This window comes from Hylobates moloch, unplaced genomic scaffold, assembly GCF_009828535.3.
Source record: "Hylobates moloch isolate HMO894 unplaced genomic scaffold, HMol_V3 SCAFFOLD_11, whole genome shotgun sequence".
In the NCBI taxonomy this organism is placed as follows: Eukaryota; Metazoa; Chordata; class Mammalia; order Primates; family Hylobatidae; genus Hylobates; species Hylobates moloch.
The window spans coordinates 48,736,849-48,759,341 of record NW_026652286.1 but is presented as its reverse complement, the minus strand read 5'-3'; the positions used below and the strand labels follow the sequence as shown (position 1 = coordinate 48,759,341).

The window sequence follows — 22,493 nt, the reverse complement described above, 5'->3', positions numbered from 1 at the left end:
ACTTTTGGAGATTATGGGGCTGTGGAGATGACTAACTCGAGGAGCTTGGCTCTATGAGCCAAGCAGTCTGTGGTTAATCCTTGGGGCCCATTTCCCTGAGTCTAAAAATACAAATGGTCTCTCCCCAGGAGGGTGGCACATTAGTCTATTGTGCCCAGAGGTGGAGGCACAAGAGGCTCACACACTCTTGGAAGAAGGGTTGGGAGAGATGTGGCCAGTTTAAGGGACAAAAACCACCTGTCTCTGGATTTTTGTAAACATGTAGAACATCAGAGCTGAATGATCTTTGGAAACCTAAGTGTTTAAACCAAGCTCTCCCTGTAGAGCTGGGAAAACTGAGGCACAGAAAGGGTTGTAGACTCTGTCCCATAAACCAGTGGCAGAACTGGGATTAAAAGCCAGCTCCTACCTTGGCCCAGTGCTGGCCTGCTAAGACCTTCAGCCTTCTGTGAGCCCCCGCTGGCCACCCACTGCAGAGTTCTTGGGATACTGAACATGGCCAGCAAAACCTCAGGCCAGGGGAGCCTGCTGCAGCTTTGTGGGACTCAGGGCTACCCATGCTCTTTTCTGTGCCTGTCTCCCTATCTGTACACAGAGGAATTGATTTAGATGTTTATATCTCCAAGGATCCTTCAGCTCTGATGTTCCAGGTGTCAATAAAAAGAGGTGATTTTTGTCTTTGGCTAGGAGGCAGGAAGCCAAGCTCTGGTCCGAGTTCAGTCTTAATATTTGGTGAGACCTTGGACAAGTCACTGTCCCACCCAGAGCCACAGTTTCCTCCTCTGTAAAAGGGGGTAAAAAGTCCTTGTCAGGGCCTCTGGGCGTGGCGGTGTGTGCCTGTAGTCCCAGCTACTCGGGAGGCTTAGGCAAGAGAATTGCTTACCCAGGAGGTGGAGATTGCGGTAAGCTGAGATCGCTCCATTGCACTCCAGCCTGGGCAACAAGAGCGAAACTCCATCTCAAGGAAAAAAAAAGAAAAAAAGAGAGTGGAATAGAAAAAGAGAAGAACAGAATTGAGCAGAATAAACTAAAATAGACAGGAATAACAGTAGTAACTATGAGATCGCATTGCAGGTAGCAAGGGTAAGTGGTTCTGAGAGATGTCCTTTCAGGGTACTCAAATCAGTCTCATGAGTCTACCAAGGTAAAATGTATTTCTTACTGCAGGGCACAGTCTACATGACGTTGGCTGTACTCTGGGGACACAGGCAGGATCTGGCTGGGCCCTAGCCATGAGGATCCTGAGTCTGGTGGGAGACAGGTGTGTATGCAGGGCACAGGGGAGCCCAGAGGCTGGAGCTGCTGATCTGCTTGGAGATGTGGAGGGCTTCACAGAAGAGGTGACATCGGACAGGGCCAGACAGTGAGAAACTGATTTTGGAGTGGAGCTGTCGGGGAAAGGCATTCCAGGCAGAGGGCACTCCAGCTAGTGCAAAGGCGTGGAGGTAGCATGCCAGCACGACCGGGAGAACGTCAACAGTTTGGCTCTGCATGGCCAGAGCCTGGCATCAGTGGGTGGGGAGACCCTCAGACTCCTTCTCCACCCGTGCTGCGGGAGACTGAGCTCCAGCCACAGTGCTGGCTCTCAGGAGCCAGGAGGCAGAGGGGTGAGGGGCACACTCTCTGGAGTCAGACTGCAAGGAGTCCCACTGCCGCCCCCTCCACCCCATCCCGCACCCATGTGACCTCAGGCAAGTCACCAATCCTCTCTGTGCTATGGTTTCTTCATTAATGGCATGAGGCTGATCTACTGCAGACAGCGGGCTCAGGACCCTGCCTTCACACAGCGGCACAGCTTGCAGCCCGCGCTGGTGTTTCCCGGGAGATGGCTTATTCCTGAGTTGTGTGGAGCAGCTCCCCCGCGTGGCCAAATACAGAAGAGCGCTTCCAACCCTTAAGAGAAAGGGCGTTTGGGAAGTCGACCCAGCAGCAGAGCAGATGGGACACAGGCCCGGCTTCTGTTTCCACTCAGTCCTGGTGGGCCTCTCTGAGGACCTCCCGCACTATCTAAGACATGGAGGGGGTGGGCTTGTGGCCCTCACAGTATGGGCCCCCAGAGGCTCAGTGGAAGCCAGGGCTCCAGGCTCTGAAGTCCATGTGATGAGGGGTCTTCAGGCTCCAGCAAGGAGACCCTCAGCCTTCCTGGGTTTTCTGCAAAAAGGGAGTGCAGTGAGAACCCAGGCCACATCCCAAACAAGTGGTGGCCCTTTTGTGGCTGTGATTGCCGTGCTGGTCAGGACCCAAGCGGGGAAGACAGAAAAGATGCAAAGGAAATCCAGTGTGGACCCCGACCTTGGCAAGGGCTCCCTTCTGTTCTGGGGCCTGGGGGTGAAATTAGTAGTTTTATTATTCAGGGCTACTTTTCTTACTAAGGTAGAGATGAATGTATCTGTGTCTACTTAGACCTTAAGGATGCCACCCACGGCCAAGGTTAAGATTACAAGCCGATGATGATAAGCAAAATGCGGTCTATCATACAGTGAGTATTATGCAGCCACGAAAAGGAATGAAGTACTGATGTATGCCGCAATAAGGACGAACCTGGAAAGCATTACTCTAAGTCAAAGAAGCCAGACACAGGCCAGTCATGGTGGCTCACGCCTGTAATCCCAGCACTTTGGGAGGCCCAGAGTGGGGGATGGATCACGAGGTCAGGCGTTCGAGACCAACCTGACCAACATGGTAAAACCCTGTCTCTACTAAAAATACAAAAATTAGCCGGAAAACAAAAATTAGCCAAGTGTGGTGGGCGGGCGCCTGTAATCCCAGCTACTCAGGAGGCTGAGGCAGGAGAATCTCTTGAACCCAGGAGGTGGAGGTTGCAGTGAGCTGAGATCGTGCCACTGCACTCCAGCGTGGGTGACAGAGTGAGACCTTGTCAAAAAAAAAAAAAAAAGAAGCCACACACAAAGTACCACATATTATGTGCATTTGTATGACATGTCCAGAATAGGCAAATCCATAGAGACAAAAAGCAGAGTCATGGTTGACTGGGGTTGAGGGAGGGAGGAATGGGGAGCAACTGCTAATGTGTTTATTTTAGGGATGATAAAAGTGTTCTATAATTCAGTGGTGGTGATGTTTACACAACTTGGTGAATATACTAAAACCACTTCATTGTACATTTTTTAAAAGAATGAATTTTATAGGTATCTCAATTTTTAAAAAATCATTTAAAAAAGAAAAAAAAGGATTATAAGCTGGGAGCCAACCTGCCTGGGTTCAAATTCTAGCTGTACCACTGTGGTGGTTATGAGTCCTGGGCAACTCCCCAACCGCTCCTCTAAAAAATAGAGATAATGGTCAACATGCTTCTTAGTGCTGTTGTAACGTTGAATGACAAAATGTTTGAGAAAGTTCTTTAGGACAACACAGAGAAAGCTGTTGACAGCCAAGTGTGGTGTCTCACACTGTAATCCCAGCTCTCTCGGAGGCCAAAGTGGGAGGATTGCTTGAACCCAGGAATGTGAGGCTGCAGTGAGCCATGACTGCACCACTGCACTCCAGCCTGGGTAACAGAGCAAGACCTTGTATCAGAAAAAGAAAGAAAGAAAGAAGAAAACTATCAATACGTATTTGCAATTGTCAGGGCGAATGGAGTTGGGTAGGGCAGGACGTTGGTCAAAATGATTGGGCAGACAGGGCAGGAGGGCCATGTTAATACAAATCTATCCTCCATTAAAGGGATATTTTTCATCACATCAAACTCAGATTTGGTGGCCTTGTCTGTTATTGTTATGGGGGGGCAGATTAAAGGGAAATTCTACCTTTGCTAGACCAGTGGGGGTGGGGGTGGGGTGGCAGCAGACCAGGTGCCCGGGAGTTCCCAGCAGCTCTCCAGGGCTAGAGAACTGTGGGCTTCAGGGCAGGCCACAGTGGAACTGGGCCTGCAAAGGTGACCCTGCCATCTCTGGCCCCAGTTGTGGTGCTGTGGATGCACTCGGCGGTGCTGGGGGGCTTGGAGATGACCATCCTGCTGAGCCGTGCCTGGGCCAAGGGCCTGGTGGATGGGAGATTGGTCTTCCTGCCCTATGACACGCTGCTCTTCTCCCTGTCCTACTGCAACCACTCCTGCCTGTCTCTCGGCACTGGTGGACCCCTGCAGGAGGCCTATGATGCAGTGCTCACCATCAGCCTGGAGTCTGGCCCCATAGACGAGGCCTTTGCTGCTGCCTGGCCTGATGGAGAGGCAGCTGCCCACCTGGAGCCAGAGCAGGTAGGTATGCTCCTAGTGCAGACCCCCGTATGCCTTGAGCAGGGGTCCAGGGGCAGGGGTGCATGCGCTCAGGCCCATCTCCACCATGGGCACCTGGCCTCTTTTTGACAAAGTATCTCTCTGCCTAGTCCCTGGGTGTAGTCAATTGCTTTCTCCTTCTTGTATACGTATGTGTGTATGTATATGTATATGTATATGGCTTTTCCCATGAGGTGGCTTATGTATGTATATGTATATGTGTATGTATAATGTATATGTGTACGTATACGTATATGTGTATGTATATGTGTATGTATATGTATATGTGTATGTATATATATATGTCTGCAGTAGTCCCCCTTATCCACTGGGGACATGTTCCCAGACCCCCAGCAGATGCCTGATGCCGTGGATGGTACTAAACTCTATATATGCTGCGTTTCCTATACCTACATACCTATAATAAAGTCTAATTTATAAATTAGACACGGTAAGAGATTAACAACAATAACTAAATAAAATAGAACAATTATAACACTATATTGTAATACAAGTTAGTGGATGTTGTCTTTCTGCCTCTTTCAAAATATCTTAATATTTTGAGACCCTGATTGACTGCGGGTAGCTGAAACCATGGAAAGAGAAATTGGACGCAGCTGCTGGCCTGGCTTGGCTTACAGGACTCAGTGAACTTGGGTCTCCTGGGGATGCCCGCTTCTTGGTGTTAAGAAGACAGCAGTGCCTGCAGGTGGTGACAGGGCTGTGGATGCTGATGGTGGGCCATTCAGGCAGTCATTTATCTGACAGATGTGGACTGAGTCCCTCTCATGTGCCACTACGTCTGGTGTCAGGAAGACAGTGGTGAACAAGACAGACCTGGCCTTTAAGGAGTTTCTATTCTGTTGGGGGGAGACAGGCAATAACCAAATAACCAGATAGCTAAATTCCCACAGTGATAATGCCACCGAGAAAACAGAACAAGACACAGTGATAGAGGAGCGGGATGGAGTAGTGGCCAACAAGAGTTAGATGGGCAGGGAAGCCCACTTGGGGGGTGGCACTTGAGCTGAGCTTCAAATGATAAGGAAGCAGCTAGATGAGGATCTGGATGAAGAGCGACCAGTCAAGGGAAGCAAGTGCAAAGGGCCTGAGGCAGAGTGAGCTCCAACTGAAGGAGGAAAACACAGGCGGGAGTGTGGAGTGGCTGAGCTGTCATGGGTGATGAGACAGGAATTTGAGATGAGCTTGGGGCCTGAGCATGTGAGGCTTTGTGGGCCACGAGGAGTCTGAACTTATTGTAAGTAAAATAGGAAACCATCAGTGGGGTTTGAGTAAGAAATGATTTGATTTAAGCCTTTAAAAATCACTTTGGTGGCCTTATGGGGAGAGGCCTGCAGAGGGCTCCTATCCCATGGGGCCTCCCTTCTGCGTGCACAGCCCCGGCAGTCTGCAGGGGGCTTTCCCAGCCTCTGTCTCCCAGGACTCTAGGGCCCCCCGGTGCTCCTGTCCATCCCAGAGCCCCAACCAGGACTTGTCAAGGCCCTGGCTGCCTCCTGAGAAGGTCTGTTGGAGACTTGAGGAAGAAGCCCAGGACCCTGGACGTGCTGCACACCCTGAGCTTCAGGCTCCCCATCTGTATAGTGAGGGGTTGGCCAGAATGACTCCCAGGGGCCCTCCAGCTTTGAAAACAATTCTCCCTGGGGTCTAAATTCCTGTGTGTTCCTGAATCCAGACCATTCCTGCGTCTCAGGTGCCTTGGAAGCGGGCAGCCTTCCAATCCCAGCCCTCTCTTGGCTGCCCCACGAGGACTCTTGGCAACTTGGGAACGTTGCGACTGGAGACCAGCAGATGCATCAGGCCCAGGGGTTCCAGACCCGAGCCCGAGGCAGAGGGGCTGCGTGGAGACAGTGTTCAGTGCCCTCCTGGCCCAGCTGGGACTGACAGGGAGACAAAAATGGAAACGGCTCTGAGTCAGAGGCCAGACTGAGGCTGGGAGGGGGCGTTGGCATCACTCCCACTGCCCTGCCCCTTCTCTCGCCTCCAGTTTGGGCATCCAGTAGCTGCAGCTGGTGTGGGGCCCCCACCGGATCTTGCTGACAGCCCTGGAGCTCACCTTCGTCCATCCTCCCCTGAACAGACGGGTGGGTGGGGCAGGGGCTGAGCTGAGTGGGTGGACAGCAGACAGAGGCCCAGTCTGCGCTCCTGACCACTCCTGCCCCCTCCAGAGGCTGCATGTGGATGGTGAATGGAGAAGTGTGGCGGATGGTGGGAGCCTGAGGTCAGTGGCCCAGGGGTCAGCAAAGAGTCTGCCAGCCCCCCAGGAACCCACCAGTGTGGCCCTGTACCAAACGAGGGCCTCTGCCACCCCCATGCCCAGGCCTAGGCAGCTGCCGTCAGTTTGAGAGAAGCCGAGGGAGCCCATAACCTCTTGGGCCTCTGTATGGCCTACTCCTGTTACAGACTGAGAAACTCAGGCCCAGATAGGAGCAGTGCCTTTCCTGGGTCACTTGGCAAGTTGGCAGCAGGGCTAGGAGTGGGAAGTAGGACCCCAACTCCTGGCCCAGCATGGTTCATGATCTGACCTGAAGGAACAAACAGTTCCCAGGCACTTGGCCATCAGTGCTGCTGGTGCGGTTCACCCCAGGGCCTCTCTTAGGGACCAAGGCCAGCCTAGGTCACCCTCCTGCCTACTTAAGTAAGGTGAGATCCTGGGTCTCCCAGGCCCTGACATGTGGGAGTGGCACCCAGCCCAGCATAGCCTCGGACAGAGCCGGGGCCACCAGCTGGCAGGGAGGCTGGGCGGTCAGAGGTGAGCTCAGCAAGATCTCAGGACGCTGAGGACGCTGCCATTTCTCAGGTGCTGTCATTCTCAAGTTCAACAATTCATGGATGCTATGATTCACCTACACCAAGACTCTCACGGTAGATGAGCCAGGCTAGTTGTTTCTACAGAAGCAACATAAGCTGATTGCTCCTTCTTTTCTACCTGTCCCCTAAGGGAATTCCATTTTTTTTTCTTTCCTGCTGAAAGGAGGCTTTAATGGTGTACAAAGAGTGTTTTGTCTGCTTCTCCGAGTTGGCTGACGGGCTGTAGGTGAGGCTGAGAAGGCAAAACCCATCAGTGATGGAAGAGAGAAGGCCAAGGTTACAGCTACCTCTGGGCCAGGCCAAAGCAAGGGCAGAGCCCCCACCTGAGACCCCTCCTCTCCCACCCGCCCCTCTCTCCTCCCCATGAATCCCCAGGTCACAGAGCTCCCCACCCAAGCAGTTCACAGGGTTAGGGGTGTCATGAGGGCCTGAGGCCTGCAGGGCAAAGCTGTAGACCAGGGGCGAGCATACTTGATACCCACCGTCTCATTAAGCCCCTGAGATGTGGGTGGGTGCTATGGTCCTCACTTACAGATTTGGAACCTACAGCTCAGAGAACTGAAGTCACCCACCCCAGGTCACAGAGCTGGAAAGTGGTGGTGTCAGGACTGGAACTGGAGTCCATCAGCCAAAGCCTGGCCCCTGGCTCTGCCCGGCTTATAGCAAATGTTTCCACTCACCAGGCTGTGCCTGGCTCAGAACACACAGAAGGAAGGCGTTGATGGGGAAGAAACTGAGCTGAGAGAGGTAGAGGGGTTTTCCTGAAGTCCCACAGCTGAGGAGCAGCAGCAGCTAAACTCTTGCTCTTCCTTGAGCAGGGAGACTGGGTATGGCTGAAGAAGTGTGAAGTGGGCTCAGATCCTGAGCTGCGCCCAAGCTGCCTCAGCCTCCTGAGGAAGGCAGGCCTGTAGAGGGCACAGAGGTTGGGTGGGGAGCGACGCTGCTCAGGAGACCCTTACTGATCCAGATTGGTCTCAAAGAGGAAGTTATTCTTGCCATCGTGATCCTGCCCATTGCCAATGCCTCGATCACAGTGGTTCACTATTGCTGTCACTGTCCCATGCCAGCATCCTTAAAGCCATGTCACCACCCCATAACCCACAATCCCCATCACCACCAGGGCGTAGTGCCCTCCATCAGTGCCTTCACATGGCAACTCATCATGAAGGGACCTCATCCTGCAGCCCCCTCCCTCCACCCATCCTTTCTTTTATTCGCTGTTTACTGAGCTCACTTATGTGCCAGGCACTTATGTGCAGTGTTCTGGGCTTTGGGGATACAGAATGGAGAAGAGAGACAAAGTCCCCTCCCTCAGGGAGATCTTAAGCACCTGTTATCACTAACCACATAAGCATTTTCACCCCCAAGATTGTCACCATCCTGAGAGGCACTGAGGGACGGAGACAGAGCATGAGACTTGAGTCAGGAAGATCTGGGTGAAATCTTGCCTCCATGGAACTCTTAGCTTTCCTGTAAAATGGAGCTAGTGATAGCCACCTTCTGGAGGATTATGATTGCAGAGAATGCATGAAATAACTTAGAACTCTTCCTGGCAAGTGGTGTGCTTTTGATACATGGTGAATTTTATTGATATCTCCAATATCATCACAGTCTGAAATAAAGTTCAGAAGGATTAAGTGACTGGAAGTTAAGTTAGGCATTTCCCAGTGGGCATCTTGCAACTATATGAGTAGATTTTTTTTTTTTTTTTTTTTTGAGACAGGGTCTCGCTGTTTCACCCAGGCTGGAGTGCAGTGGCTGGATGTCAGCTCACTACAACCTCCGGCTCCCGGGCTCAAGCGATCCTCCCACCTCAGCCACCCAAGTAGCTGAGATTACAGGTATGCACCACCACACCCAGCTAATTTTTGTATTTTTAGTAGAGAAAGGGTTTCACCATGTTGGCCAGGCTGATCTCGAACTCCTGGCTTCAAGTGATCTGCCATTTATCCACCTATTGACTCATTCGCCCATTCACCACCCTCCCACCAACCACCCATCCACTCACCCATCCATCCATCCACCCATTCATCCACCCACCCATCCACCCATCCATCTACCCACCCACTCACCAACCATGCAACCACCCATCCACCAACCACCCATCCACCTACCCAAAAACTCACCCACCCACCAACCACCCATCTACCCACTGACCAATCACCCACCAACCCATCCATCCACCCCCACCTACCCAAAAACTCACCCACCCACCAACCACCCATCTACCCACTGACCAATCACCCACCAACCCATCCATCCACCCAGCCACCCACCCATTCACTCATCCATCCACCCACCCACCCATCTACCCGCCAGCCCACCAAGTACCCACTCACCCACCCATTCACCCATCATCCATCCACCCACCCACCCATCAACCACCCACCCACCCATCTACCTGCCTACCCACCAGCTCCCCACCCACCCATCCACCCACCCATCCATCTATCTATCCATCTACCACCCACCACCATCTATCCATGCATACATTCATCCATCCAACCTCCATCCATCCCTCACCACCCACCCATTCATCCATCTGTCTGTACATCCATCCATTCATTCAACATTTCTGATGCCTCTCCATGCTTAGCCTTGTGCTTGGTGCTAAGTGCAGGTGGCCTAGATGTGGATTGCACCTGGTCCAGCCCTCAAACGGCCCCTGACGGCTGCTAAGGTGCCCATTTCCCTGACAGATGCGGGAGCTGCAGTGTGAGAACGTCGCCACCTGCCTGGGTTTTTTCATGACCTCTGGGGAACCTGCTGCGGAAAGAGGTCCTGCACCTAGACTGGACCTTCAAGGCCTCCCTGCTGCTGGATTTGATCTGTGTGAGATCCCTCCCTGGGCCTGGCACTGCAGGGAAGTGGGAAGGGCAGGGAGACAGGAGATGTTCAGATTTCCCACAGCTGGGCTCTTTCAGCTTTGTCTAACCTGGGGATATCCAAACAGCATGGCCACGGGTACGGGGAGGCAGGAAGGCTTTCTGGGGCCTGTGGGAATTCCGAGAGAACCAGGTTTCCTCTCATTCGTTACAGATCCAATGGACTCCCATTATGTCCACCTCAGGACATGAGGTATCTGCATCACCACCATTTCCCTCCTGGCTGCCTCAAGTTCCAAAACTGTGTGGTGGACAGAGGCTTTGTGCTCAAGGTCACTGACCATGGTTATGCAGAGCCCCTGGACACTTAGCAGGCTCCCCAACCCTGGCCAGCCCTGGAAGGTCAGCTCAGGGATAGGCAGGGGGCGGCCAGTAGGTTTGGGGGCCTCTGTTTAACCAGGTGCTTGTAAGGTGCTGGAAGAGGGCGATCTCCAGTCCTCTGGCATTGGTGACCTTGAGTTGATGCTTCTCCTCTCTGAACAAGCTGTAGGCTCTTTACCTGTGAACTGGGGAGAGTAGATGCACCCAGCCTGGCTTGGGCGGTCAGTAGGTGATGGTGGCGTGGCCCTGCCCTGTGATTGCAGAGCTGCTGCCGAGGCCTGGGTGCCCTGGGCGGGGCACCCTCACAGGGGACATCTTCAGCACCGGCATCATCCTGCAGGAGGTGCTGACTCGGGGCCCACCCTACTGCTCCTCGGGACTCTCAGTGGAAGGTAGGTATCCTCCTCCCCTTCCTTGGCCGTCCCTTGCTAGAGTCTCTGCCTAGTGGGAAACTCTATGGCAATCAGGAAATCTGGGCCTGAAGACCACATAGACACGCACACCTAAAGTCTGACCATGAGAACTTGGCTTAAACTGAGCAGCCTTTGAAGGGGTGGCCTGCCGCTCCACACCTGTGGGTATTTCTAGTTGGGTGGGACGAGAGACTGAGAAAGAGATAAAACACAGAGACAAAGTATAGAGAAACAACAGTGGGCCCAGGGGACCGGCGTTCAGCATACCAAGGACCTGCACCGGCACCGGTCTCTGAGTTCCCTCAGTTTTTATTGATTATTACGTTCATTATTTCAGCAAAAAGGAATGTAGTAGGAGGGCAGGGTGATAATAAGGAGAAGGTCAGCAAAAAACATGTGAGCAATAGAATCTATGTCATAATTAAGTTCAAGGGAAGGTACTATGCCTGGATGTGCACGTAAGCCAGATTTATTTTTCTCTCCACCCAAACATCTCAGCGGAGTAAAGAATAACAAGGCAGCATTGCTGCAAACATGTCTCACCTCCCACCATAGGGCGGTTTTTCTCTCATCTCAGAATTGAACAAATGTACAATCGGGTTTTATACCGAGACATTCAGTTCCCAGGGGCAGGCAGGAGACAGTGGCCTTCCTCTATCTCAACTGCAAGAGGCTTTCCTCTTTTACTAATCCACCTCAGCACAGACCCTTTATGGGTGTCGGGCTGGGGGACGGTCAGATCTTTCTCATCCCACGAGGCCATATTTCAGACTATCACATGGGGAGAAACCTTGGACAATACCCTGCTCTCAAGGGCAGAGGTCCCTGTGGCTTTCCGCCGTGCATTGTGCCCTTCGTTTATTGAGACTAGAGAATGGGGATGACTTTTACCAAGTGTACTGCTTGTAAACATTTTGTTAACAAGGCACATCCTGCACAGCCTTAGATCACTTAAACCTTGATTTCATACAACATATGTTTTTGTGAGCTCCAGGTTGGGTCAAAGTGGTTGGGTCAAAGTGGCTGGGGCAAAGCTGCAAATTAACAACATCTCAGCAAAGCAATTATTTAAAGTACAGGTCTTTTTCAAAATGGAGTCTCTTATGTCTTCCCTTTCTACATAGACACAGTAACAGTCTGATCTTTCTTTTCCCTACAGCCTTCAGCAACTCTGCCAGAATAGCAGCTGACCCACTCCAGGGGCTAAGGAGGTTGTGCTCTGGGTGAAAATCCCCGCCCCTGCCGTCCTCCCCAGTGTCACTGCCATGCGTGGAGGTGCTCATGCCCCGACTGCACCTGCCCTCCATGCGCAGCACAGGCTACACAGAGCTCAGCCCTACTCCAGCTGTGTCACTGTCTTACTCTGTGACCTTACACAAAACACTTACCCTCTCTGAGCCTCAGTGTTCTCATCTATAAATGGGAATCCAGTAACAAATGTGCCAGATCCCCAGCCAATGTGGCCAGGCTGCTCAATACCAGGGGTCTTCGTTACCTGCCCAGGCAGGCTCCTTCAGAGCATCTCTGTCCTCACATTTCTGGCTCCCCAGGATAATCACTCGCAGCTTCCCCATCATCACTTGGCCTGTACACACTTTCTCTCTTCCAGCCCCAGTGCCAAGGCCCAACTTCAGAAATGTTTCCTCCCCTCTGTGCTCTCTGTCTGGGCTCCCTGGACCCCAGACTACTCTTTCTGTCATCCTCCTGCTGCCTCTTCCCAGTCCCAGGGACCTGGCCCTCTACAGACACCTGGCACCTCGGCCCACAGTGCAGAGCAGTGACAGTGCCGAGCTCACCATCAGCTCCCACCCCAATGGATAATCTTTAATTCACAGGAGGCCCAGCCCCACTGCCTTTCTCCACCACAGCACTGCCCTGTGAATAATGAGCATTCCAGGCCCAAATTTATGAGGTGGAGGAGTGGGAAGAAGGGGGGCCTTATCAGACCATTTGTTCAACACTCCTTGGCGGCCTCCCCGTCATCTGCCTCTGAGGAGGGAAGGACTGGCCAGATGGGATCTGCAAGCCATGCCACCAGTGCAAGGCGCTCCAGGCCTGGCTCTATCCAGCTTTGGGTGCAGGGACCCAGGCCTGGAATGCTCTGGCCACCCTTGAGGAGGCTGTCAGCCTAGGGCCCACTGCTTCCTGCTGTGTGCTTTCCTAGGCCTCAGGGAGTACAGGGCTCAGGCCACAGGCTCCAGGGAACACCAACCTAAGCCTAGCTCCACACCAACATGCCTCGTGACTTCGAGTAAATCCCTTTTAGGCTCCAAGCCTCAGTGTTCTCATCTGTAAAATGGGAACCATGATGTCTGCCTTCCAGAGCCGCTGTGAGGATTCAGTGAAATGCTGTAGACAGAGTGCCTGGCATGCAGTGGGTGCTCAATAAATATCTGCGGGGTGATGTGAGGAGTGTGCTAAGGGGGGTCCCAGGTTCTCTCCTGACTCTTAACATCTCTTTAGGATCCTGTGGGTGGGTGGGGGGCACTTTGTTCCCAAGGCACTTTCATGTGCATGAATCCATTTGATAACCCTGGAAGGTGGCTAATCGCCCCCCTTTTAGAGTTAAGTGAGGCTCAGAGAGGGGAAGGGACTTCTCAGAGGGGAAGCTGTGGACCTGGGATTGGGTGGACATCCCTGGTCCAAGCTCAGTGTTCTAAAATCTCTTGGAGTCATCCGTGGGGCATCCTCTTAGAGCCCAGCAAGTTCCCACCAGAGCTGGATGCTCAGCCTCCTCCCTCAGCCCTCAGCACTGTCCATCAAGCAAGGCTATGCCTGGGGTGTGGACAGCATACCTGGTGCAGTGAGGGAAGCATGAGACCTAGCCTGGCCTGGGGCAGGGGTTCCCAGCATGTTCACATATGAAGACTCCATTTTAATGTCAAAAATGCTTACAGCCTCACATGCTACTATTTGACTTCTAATATCCACTAACTGAGAACATACCCAGTGATGAAATCAGCTGTGAAATCAGCAACACTTTGAAATGGATTTGTATTGTATTCATTACAGTGCCATCTGCATACCTTTGAAAATCAGTAGTACATGTGTGCATGTGGTGTATGATTGGTTCCATCAGCACACAGTCTTTTGTAAGCACATACGACTTCCCAGATCCCACACTTGGGGGCCCTCAGGGTCTAACGCCTGTAGGCTGGGAACCTCTGGGCAGAGGAGATTGTGCAGGCTGGGGGCAAATCAGGCCCAGTTCTAGTGTCTGCTTTTGACTGGCCCTATGTGGGTACCTGATTTCACTCCCAGGAGCCTCAGTTTCCCCGTCTGTAAAATGGAATGGTGACTCCTGCACTATCCCCAACAAGAAGCCAAAAAGGGATGGGAAGGGGACTGAAACCCAGAAAGAAATTTCTCCTCCCTGGCTCCAAAGGCTCCCACCTCCCTCACTCATGAGAGTAGGATCCCGGCCCTCCTACTCTGCCTCGTGACAACCCTTCCAAATATGTAGTATGGTTATACCCGTCTTCCAGGCGAGGAGGCTGAGGCTCAGAGAGGTGATGCGCCTTGTGTGGACCGTAAATGGGTCATCTAAAGTCCCACTTTGATCTGTGGACTCCAGAGGCTGAGCTCGGTGTCAGCCCCTCTTCCTCCCAGCCTACTTTAGAATCGCTTGGCTCTCCCTGGCTCTCCAGCAGCCCCCCGAGGCAGGGGTTATTTCCATCAGTTGTTAGGTGGGGAAACTGAGGCTCAGAGTCATAGCAGAACTAGAGCACTGACTTAGCCTGGTGTGGAGACAGGATGACGCGTGGCCAGGTTTTCTTGAGGACAGAATCATAATGATTATGATAACGATAAGCAGGCAGTGTCGTTCACACCCGTGGGGAACCGGCACACCAGTGTCTGTGTGGCAAGGCTGGAGGAAAGAGCTGCGCTGTCAAGGTTTCAAGATCATTGGTGGGCATCGTTGGCAACACAGCAGCGGCAGTTTTTGCGGGGCCTGAGGGTGGGAGAGAGTCTGCCAGGTGCTAACATCCGTCGTCTTCCACCTCAGCACTCCTCTCAAGAAGGCAGTTTATTTGAGACCAGTCTGACTAACATGGAGAAACCCCGTCTCTACTGAAAATACAAAATTAGTTGGGTGTGGTGGTGCATGCCTGGAGGCTGAGGCAGGAGAATCGCTTGAACCTGGGAGGCAGAGGTTGTGGTGAGCTGAGATCACGACATTAAAAAAAAAAAAAAAAAAAAAAAAGTGAACAGAAAAGAAAAAAAGAAAAAAGAAGGCAGTTTATATGCTCATTTCACAGATAGGGAGACTGAGGCTCAGAGAGGTCATTGTCTTCTCCACCATCCCATAGTATTGTGGTGGCAGATCCAGAATTCAAAACCAGCTTGCAGCTCTCCTGGATCCCAGTTTGAGACCCTTTCCTTGGCCACACCCAGGGTAGACCCAGGAGAGCAACAATGCCACATCCACTGGCCAGCCATACCCTGGAAACAGGAGCAGAGGAACATCCTCAGGCCCAGAACCTGGCACTGCCATAAGCCTACCCTGCCCACGCTCTCAGGATCCGAGGCCAGGCTCCTTTCATGACCCTTCCCAGGACCCCAGGCCCGCCCCATGGTGTTTGTTGCCGAAATCATCAGGAGGGTGGCATCTCCCCGTCCTCTGTGCCGGCCCCTGGTGACCCCGATCACGGGCCCCCTGAGTGCGTCGGCTGATGAAGCAGTGCTGGGACGAGGCTCCAGAGTACAGACCTAGCATGGACCAGATCTGCAGCCAGGTGAGTGCTCCCCAGAGGAGCGGGTGCTCACAAAAAATGGCCCATTAGTTCAGCTCGCTTAGCTCATGCAAGCCCTATGCTTTCCCTGGGACCTGGAAAGCCACGCAGTAAGCGGCAACCGCCCAGTACTGTCACCCCTGAGGTCCGCCCTTTAAAGAACTTTCTCAGGACCACAGGTTCCAGGGACGTTTGTCCCATGTCTTCCTGAGTGTCAAGCCCCATGCTGAGGGCAATGCTCCCCTCCTTTCATCCTCGCCACAGCCCTCTGAAGAAACAGTGTTAGTTTCTTGGCTTCGTGGGAGAGAAATGAGGCCTGGAGGGGACTTGCCCAAGATAACTGAGCGAGTGAAAGGTGGGGCTGGAGTCCAACCCAGGTCTGTCTGTCTGCAGAGCTGCGCCAGGAACCCCACCTTGTACCAGGCCTTCTGGCACTAGAGGAGAGAGGCCATTGTGGCTGTGGAGACAGTACTACTTCCTGAGTCAGTGAGGGAAAAATGTGAGGGGCCCTGGGCGCCCCCCAGGACTGCCTTGGGGATTTCAGTGGGAGGGGCAAAGCAAGTCTGTGCAAGCTGGCGGGGCAGCAGTGGAGTGTGTGAACATGACCAAGCTGGCCAATGGCTTCCACGGCGCCAACCCATCAGACCCAAGGGAACAGTGCCTCCCCTTCCCGTCCTCCACTCCCCAGCCATGGTGGAGAGTTGCCAAGGAGCGGCTCAGGGAACAATAACGGGGTTAGGACAGGTGACGAGAGGGAGAGAGGCAGCAAGGCAGTCCAAAGAGACGCACACAGGTGTCCTTTGAGAAGCCCTGCCCATCCCCTCTCTTCCCACACCCCCTCCCCACTTAGCTCTGGCATCAGGGGTGGTGCCCCCCTCCACAGATGAGAAATCTGGAGCTCAGAGTAAATGACCTCTAAGCAGTCACCATAATGGTGGGTAGCAGAGCTAGGATGAGCAACCAGTTTCTAAAGCACAAGCCTGGAATCTTTCCAGGGGATCAGAGGTTGCCATGGCCAGTGAGGTGGGGAAGGGCTCTTGCCTTGAGTGAGGGGTGACTGTGGGATTCTTGCCCAAGATTCCTGCCCAAGGCCCCAAGGCAAAGAAGGCTGAGATGGGCACACATGAATTCAGCCTGAAGAAGCGGGGAATGGTATCACACTGTGGGGAGGTGAGGGGTCAGATGCCTGGATTCACATCTATGTGAGAATCCAGTGGATATCATCCCACTTACCCACTGTTTGACCTTGGACAAGTTAATGGTCCTCTTGGGCCTCAGCCTCCCTGTGTGTTTCCTGGAAAGATAACTAACCCTGGCCTAACTCTCCAGATAGGTGTGACCATCCAGTGAGATAACTATTTTTTTTTAAATGTAGCTCTTTGAGAAGGAGAGAGTGAGTAAGTTACAAGAGAAAGAACATTGACATTAAAGTCAAAAGGCCTGGGTTTCGGGAGGCAGAAGTTGAGGTGAGCCGAGATCGCACCATTGCACTCCAGCCTGGATAACAAGAGCGAAACTCTGTCTCAAAAAAAAAAAAAAAAAAAAAAAGGCCTGGGTTTATATTCATTTCACATTGTTCTAGGAGTGGTAGCCAATGCAGTTAGACAAGAAAATTAATTTTGGAAAGGAAGAAGAAATACATATAATTCCAAATGATAAAATAATTCAGTGGGGTGGCTGGTGATAAAATTAATATAAAAGACTTTAGTTTGAAACTCAGATCCACCACTGTGTTCTCCTTGGCAAGTTATTTCACCTCTCAGATCCTTTGTCCCTTCATTTATGAAATGGTGACCTTCCATGCAGAGGTGACCTTGGAGTTGGCTTCATGTCCTTGTTGGTGTCTCAAGGTCAGCAGCTGTCATGCCCACCTTGTAAAGCTTATGCCTCTGCTTTTGTTGGACAATACAAAATAGGTGCATTTCAGGGGCTGCTGCCACTCCCTACCTTGCAGACATTTGGCTGAGAGACATGGCATTAATGGAGGTTGGATGTGCATACCTACACACACACACAACACACACACACACACACTCACACGTTCAAGATGCTGGATTTTGACAAGCATGGACCCCTTCATTTTGACCATCATTGATTTGCTTCTCCTACTGACTGCACTCTGGGAAGGTGCAAACCACACTGGGTAAGGTTCTAGTAAGTCTTCCTAGGAAAACTGCTGCCAGATGTCCTGTAAGGTTGTTGTTGAAGATGTAGTTTATGATCACACATAAGGGTTCTCATACAAAGAACTAAGAGGCTCTTCTCTTTGCTTGGCACTAGGAGTAGTTGTATTTCTTTTGAGCAATTAGTTTAATGTTTCATTGTCTTATGGACCCCGTGGATTGTGTAATCTATATTTCCCTCTTTGCTTTGTTGCTAGGAAGCTCATATCCAAAATGGTGACCAAATTCTAGCATGGATTTTGCATACAGATTTCACTCCTAGATTTACCTATTTTTTAAAAAAGCCTTTACTCTCCTTTGGTCCTAATATCCTCACACGTTTATTATTTTATTGTGGGGTACTGCTTTTATTCTTCTTCATCATTAAAATTTCAGATGAACAAAGTAGAAATAGAGACAGATTATACATATAAATAATCTACATATATTCTTTCTACCTATCCACCCATCCATCCACCTACCCTTCCATCTGTCCATCCATCCATCCATCCATCCATCCATCCATCCATCCATCCATCTGTCCATCCATCCATCCATCCATCTGTCCATCTGTCTGTCCAGCTGTCCATCCATCCATCTGTTTATTTGTCTCCTATCTATCTATCTATCTATCTATCTATCTATCTATCTATCTACCTTTAAGAAGAACAAAGAACCTCACAGTATTGTTGTGAGACCCAGTGCAATAGGGTTGTGTTTGTTAACCATAATGCTGTGCTGGGTACAGGCTCCTTTGCAAAGTCCTATTGCTGCCTGCCCACTCCACACAGAATTAACCCGTTAATCTGGCACAAAGCTGATTGCACTTTTCCCTTGTCGGAGCCACCATCCCCCTGTCATTTACATATCTGTTCCCCACAACAATGCAGCTCCTACAAGCGGGGATTCTGTTTGGTGCATTTCTGTGGCCCCAGACTCCCAGCTGAGGACCAGGTGTGCTGACCTTCATGGATGACTTGGCATTTTTGTTCCATTTTCAGTTCAAAAGCATCAACCAAGGCAAGAAGACCAGTGTGGCTGACTCCATGCTGTGGTTGCTGGAGAAATATTCCCAGAACCTGGAGGACCTGATTCAGGAGCAGACTGAGGAACTAGAGCTGAAGAGAGAGAAGAAAGAAAGGCTGCTCTGTCAGATGATTCCCCCGTGAGTGGCCCCTGGACTTGAGTGTGCCTCTAGCTTTAGCTCTAAGCACAGGGCCTGGAATATAGCAGGTGCTCAGCAGATCTGGATTCCATGAATTTATTCAATTCACTCATCCATGTTTATTTATCTAACATTTTTCTTATGCAGCTCATTACTTTGTTTAGTTAGTTAGTTTAGTTAGTTTTGTTTATTATTATTATTTTAGATACAGGATCTCACTATGTTGCCCAGGCTGGCCTCAAACTCCTGGCCTTAAGTGATTGTCCTTCCTCAGCCTCCCAAAGTGCTGGGATTATAGGCGTGAGCCACTGCACATGGCTTATACAACATATTTTTATAGAGCCCTCACCATGTGCTAGGTACTCTGTTGGGCATGTGAGTGGAATTTCTGCTCTCTCACATCCTTGGGAGCAAGGAGCTGGGCACAATGCTTCCCCCACCCCAATATCACTTCAGAGGAAGTCATGTCCAGGGAAGGCAAATATTCACTCCAGGGCAGTCAGCACAGCAGCAGACTTGAACCAGATCTGCTGATGCTCAACAGTTTCCTCTCAAATATCCCTTCCTAGCCTCCAAACTGTCAAAAATAGGCCCTCACACCTTATGTGTCTGGCCCCTCCCATCCCTTCAGATCTGTGGCTGAAGCTCTGGAAATGGGGGCAACTGTGGAACCAGAGTATTTTGACCAGGTTACCATATACTTCAGTGACATTGTGGGTTTCACCATCATCTCAGCCCTGAGTGAACCCATTGAGGTGGTAGGCTTGCTCAACGATCTCTACATGCTGTTTGATGCTATTCTGGGCAGCCATGACCTGTATAAGGTGAGAATACCAGGAGGCTGGCATTCCATTCCTCCCTTTACTACTGTGTCTTGATGGTGCAATTACTTCCATTCATTTATGTATGTGTTTATAACAGCTAGCTATTGTTGTGTAATAAATACCCCCCCAAACTCAATAGGGTAGAATGATAAGCATTTATTATTGTTCACAAGCCTATGGGGCCACCAGAAAGTTCTTCTGGACACACACATACATCTGTGGGCAGCTATAGGTGAGGTAGCAGCTCTGCTGATCTCGTTGGGTTCTCTCATGTCTCTCGAGCCTTGGCCGAGAGATCTCAGCTCTGTTCCACAGTCTATCTTCCACCAGCAGGCTAGTCCGGGATTGTTTACATGACGTGGCAGGGTTCTGAGAAAGAGGACAGAAGTACACGAGGCTCTTGAGATCTAATCTGGGATCAGGCATATTATAATGTCTGATGTATTCTATTGGTCAAAATGAAAGGCTAGCTCAGATTCAAGAGCTGAGGAAACAAAGTCCACCTCTTGATGGGAGAAGCTTCAGAGTCCCATTGCAATGGGGTGAACATAGAGGGGGTGGAGGATGTGGGCCATTTTGTATTTAATGGACCAGAGTGTTTACTTGTCCATTGTCCGTCTATCCATCCCTTTACAATCTTATCAGCAGGCTCTTCTGTGCCTGACCCTGTGCTGGGTATGAGCAGACAAATGACTCAGCTCCCACTCCTATGCTCAAGGAGCTCTCAGTCCTGTAGGTAAAAGATAATGACCCTCAGAAGCGGAGGAGGCCGAGAGGGCCCCAACCCAGCTAGGGGTAGGTGTGTAAAGTGCAGGGAAGTCTTCCTGGAAGAGGTGCTGTCTTCCCAGCATTGTCCCATCTGGGAGTGGCAGCCCTAGGCAGGCAATGGGGGAAAAATATGCTAAAGCCTGAGGCTTCAGAGGGCCTGGTGAGTGTGGGGATGCTGAATAAGCTGGGCTGGCTGGACATGAATGAGCCAGGAGTGGGGAGTTAGGGGTACTGGAGAGGACAGCAGAGGCCTCAGCAGGGCCTTCAAGCCCCTCCCTGTGCACCTCTCAGTCCTGGGTTTGAGTCCCAGCCTGGCCTCCAGCTTCTGTGTGGCTTTGGGCTAACAGCTTCCCCTCTCTGGGCCTCTGTTTCTTTGAATGTGAACAGGAATGGCGACCACAGTCCTGGGAGGGTTCATGGAGGATGGCAGGATCCTGTCCCACATGCACAAGTGGGTGTCAAGCACGGAGTGTGAGAGGGAGTCACCTCCTGCCTGCCACTCCTCCACTCTACCCGTGCTGTGGGGACTTTCCAACCCCAACCCTGCTCCTTGTTCTGATCCAGGGGGTCTGGGGGCAGCTTCAGACATGGTGGGGAAGGTATGGAGGGAGGTCCCAGGAAACAACACGCCAAGGCTCTATTGGCCTTAGCCCTAATTTGTGACTCACCAGCCCTGTCCAGCCATGGCCCTCCATAAAGGCAGGGGCAGGGGAGGGCCAGGCCCTGAGGGCTGAAGCCAGATTGAAAAGGATTCCTTGGGAGGAATTTTCCGAGGACACGATGAACTCTTTGAGATGCCAGACAATCTGCTGATAGCATTATTTATAGTACCCCAACGACAATAATCGCCAACACTTATTGAGTGTTTAGTGCATACTGGATGCTAGTATTAAATGCTTTATATGTATTAGCCCATTTATTCAGCAAAACAATTTACCAGGTAGGGACTGGTACTGCTAATTTATATATGAGGAAAATGAGGCAACAGAGGCTAAGTGGCTTATTTGTTAACATAATCCCAGTGGGATCTGAGGCCAAGATTTGAACCTGATTATGCTGGTCCAAAGGCCCTTCTTCAGGGAGGCTCACCATCCCCATGACATAGACATCCTCAGGATAAAGCTGTGGGTTCACAGTGGCCCGCAAGCCCTCCAGGAGCCGCCCTACCTACCTCCCCAGTTGTGTCTCCAGCCGCTCCACCTCTGCAGGCCTCTGGATCCTCACACATGCCTCGCTGCCTCTAGCCACCAGGCCTTAGGACCTCTGTTTCTCCTGCTGGAGCAGCACTCTCCCTCCTCTTCACCTAGCTCCCTCCTGGCCGTGTGTCTGGTCTGGGGTTAGCCTTCTCCCCCTCCCAGACACGGTTAGGGGCACCTGTTTGATGCTCGCATAACCCCCCCTATGTTGCACTTTATGTTTCCACCCTGAATTACTCCCCAGTGGCCGGCAGTGTCCAGCACATCATAGATCCTCAGGAAATGTGTGTTGAGGGAATGAGGAGGACACGGAGGCACAGAGAGGGAAGTGACCCACCTAAGGTTACACAGCTGGCCGGCAGCAGAGCCAGGACAGAAACCTACAGCATCCACCACGGTGCTCCATCCACCACGGTGCTCCATCCACTGCACCATACTGACCGACACACACCCACAGGGACCTGCGCCACTGACAACCAAGGGTGCAGCTTCCCTCCTGTTCCCCACTCAGGACCTTAGATCCCCACCCTGGCCTGCGGTTCCAAGGCGTTCCTGAGTTTTCCTCTTGCCTCCAGAGCCGCCCTGGCCTCACAGCCCCAGGAAAACATTCCTCAACTCATCTCGCTGAGCTCCACAGCTTTGATCTACCCTGAGTCACCCCAGCCTCATCTCTTCCTCCACTGCTAATCTTTCCTCACACATGTGTCCCCTGGCTCTGAATCATCCCTTCTGATCTGCTCTGAACTCTGGCCAGGAGGTCTGCATCTTTCTGGCAGAATGAAATGAAATCAAACAAGTCCCACACAACATTCCAGATGTGGGGAGAGAGGAGGCCCCTTCTTCATGATGTGCAAGCGTCTCTCATCACTCACGCCATCCGCCTCGGTTTCCCCTTCGTCCCCAACAGGATCTGGTTACTGCTGTTTAATCCGGTCTGGGTTGGGAGGCAGCCAGGCAATCATT

General features: G+C 51.7%; 1 protein-coding gene across 1 annotated transcript in view; it reads left to right on the top strand.

Moving 5' to 3' along the window:
• Positions 1 to 495: 495 nt before the first annotated feature.
• LOC116476162 (guanylate cyclase D-like) overlaps positions 496 to 22,493 on the top strand; it is a 35,547-nt gene continuing 13,549 nt past the window's right edge. The window contains 14 exon segments of the mRNA XM_058446239.1: positions 496 to 538; positions 3,921 to 4,216; positions 5,712 to 5,830; positions 6,240 to 6,336; positions 6,421 to 6,549; positions 7,882 to 7,962; positions 9,763 to 9,821; positions 9,823 to 9,895; positions 10,134 to 10,290; positions 10,533 to 10,654; positions 15,247 to 15,347; positions 15,349 to 15,418; positions 18,579 to 18,742; positions 19,374 to 19,566. Coding sequence (XP_058302222.1) covers positions 496 to 538; positions 3,921 to 4,216; positions 5,712 to 5,830; positions 6,240 to 6,336; positions 6,421 to 6,549; positions 7,882 to 7,962; positions 9,763 to 9,821; positions 9,823 to 9,895; positions 10,134 to 10,290; positions 10,533 to 10,654; positions 15,247 to 15,347; positions 15,349 to 15,418; positions 18,579 to 18,742; positions 19,374 to 19,566 — 1,704 coding nt within the window.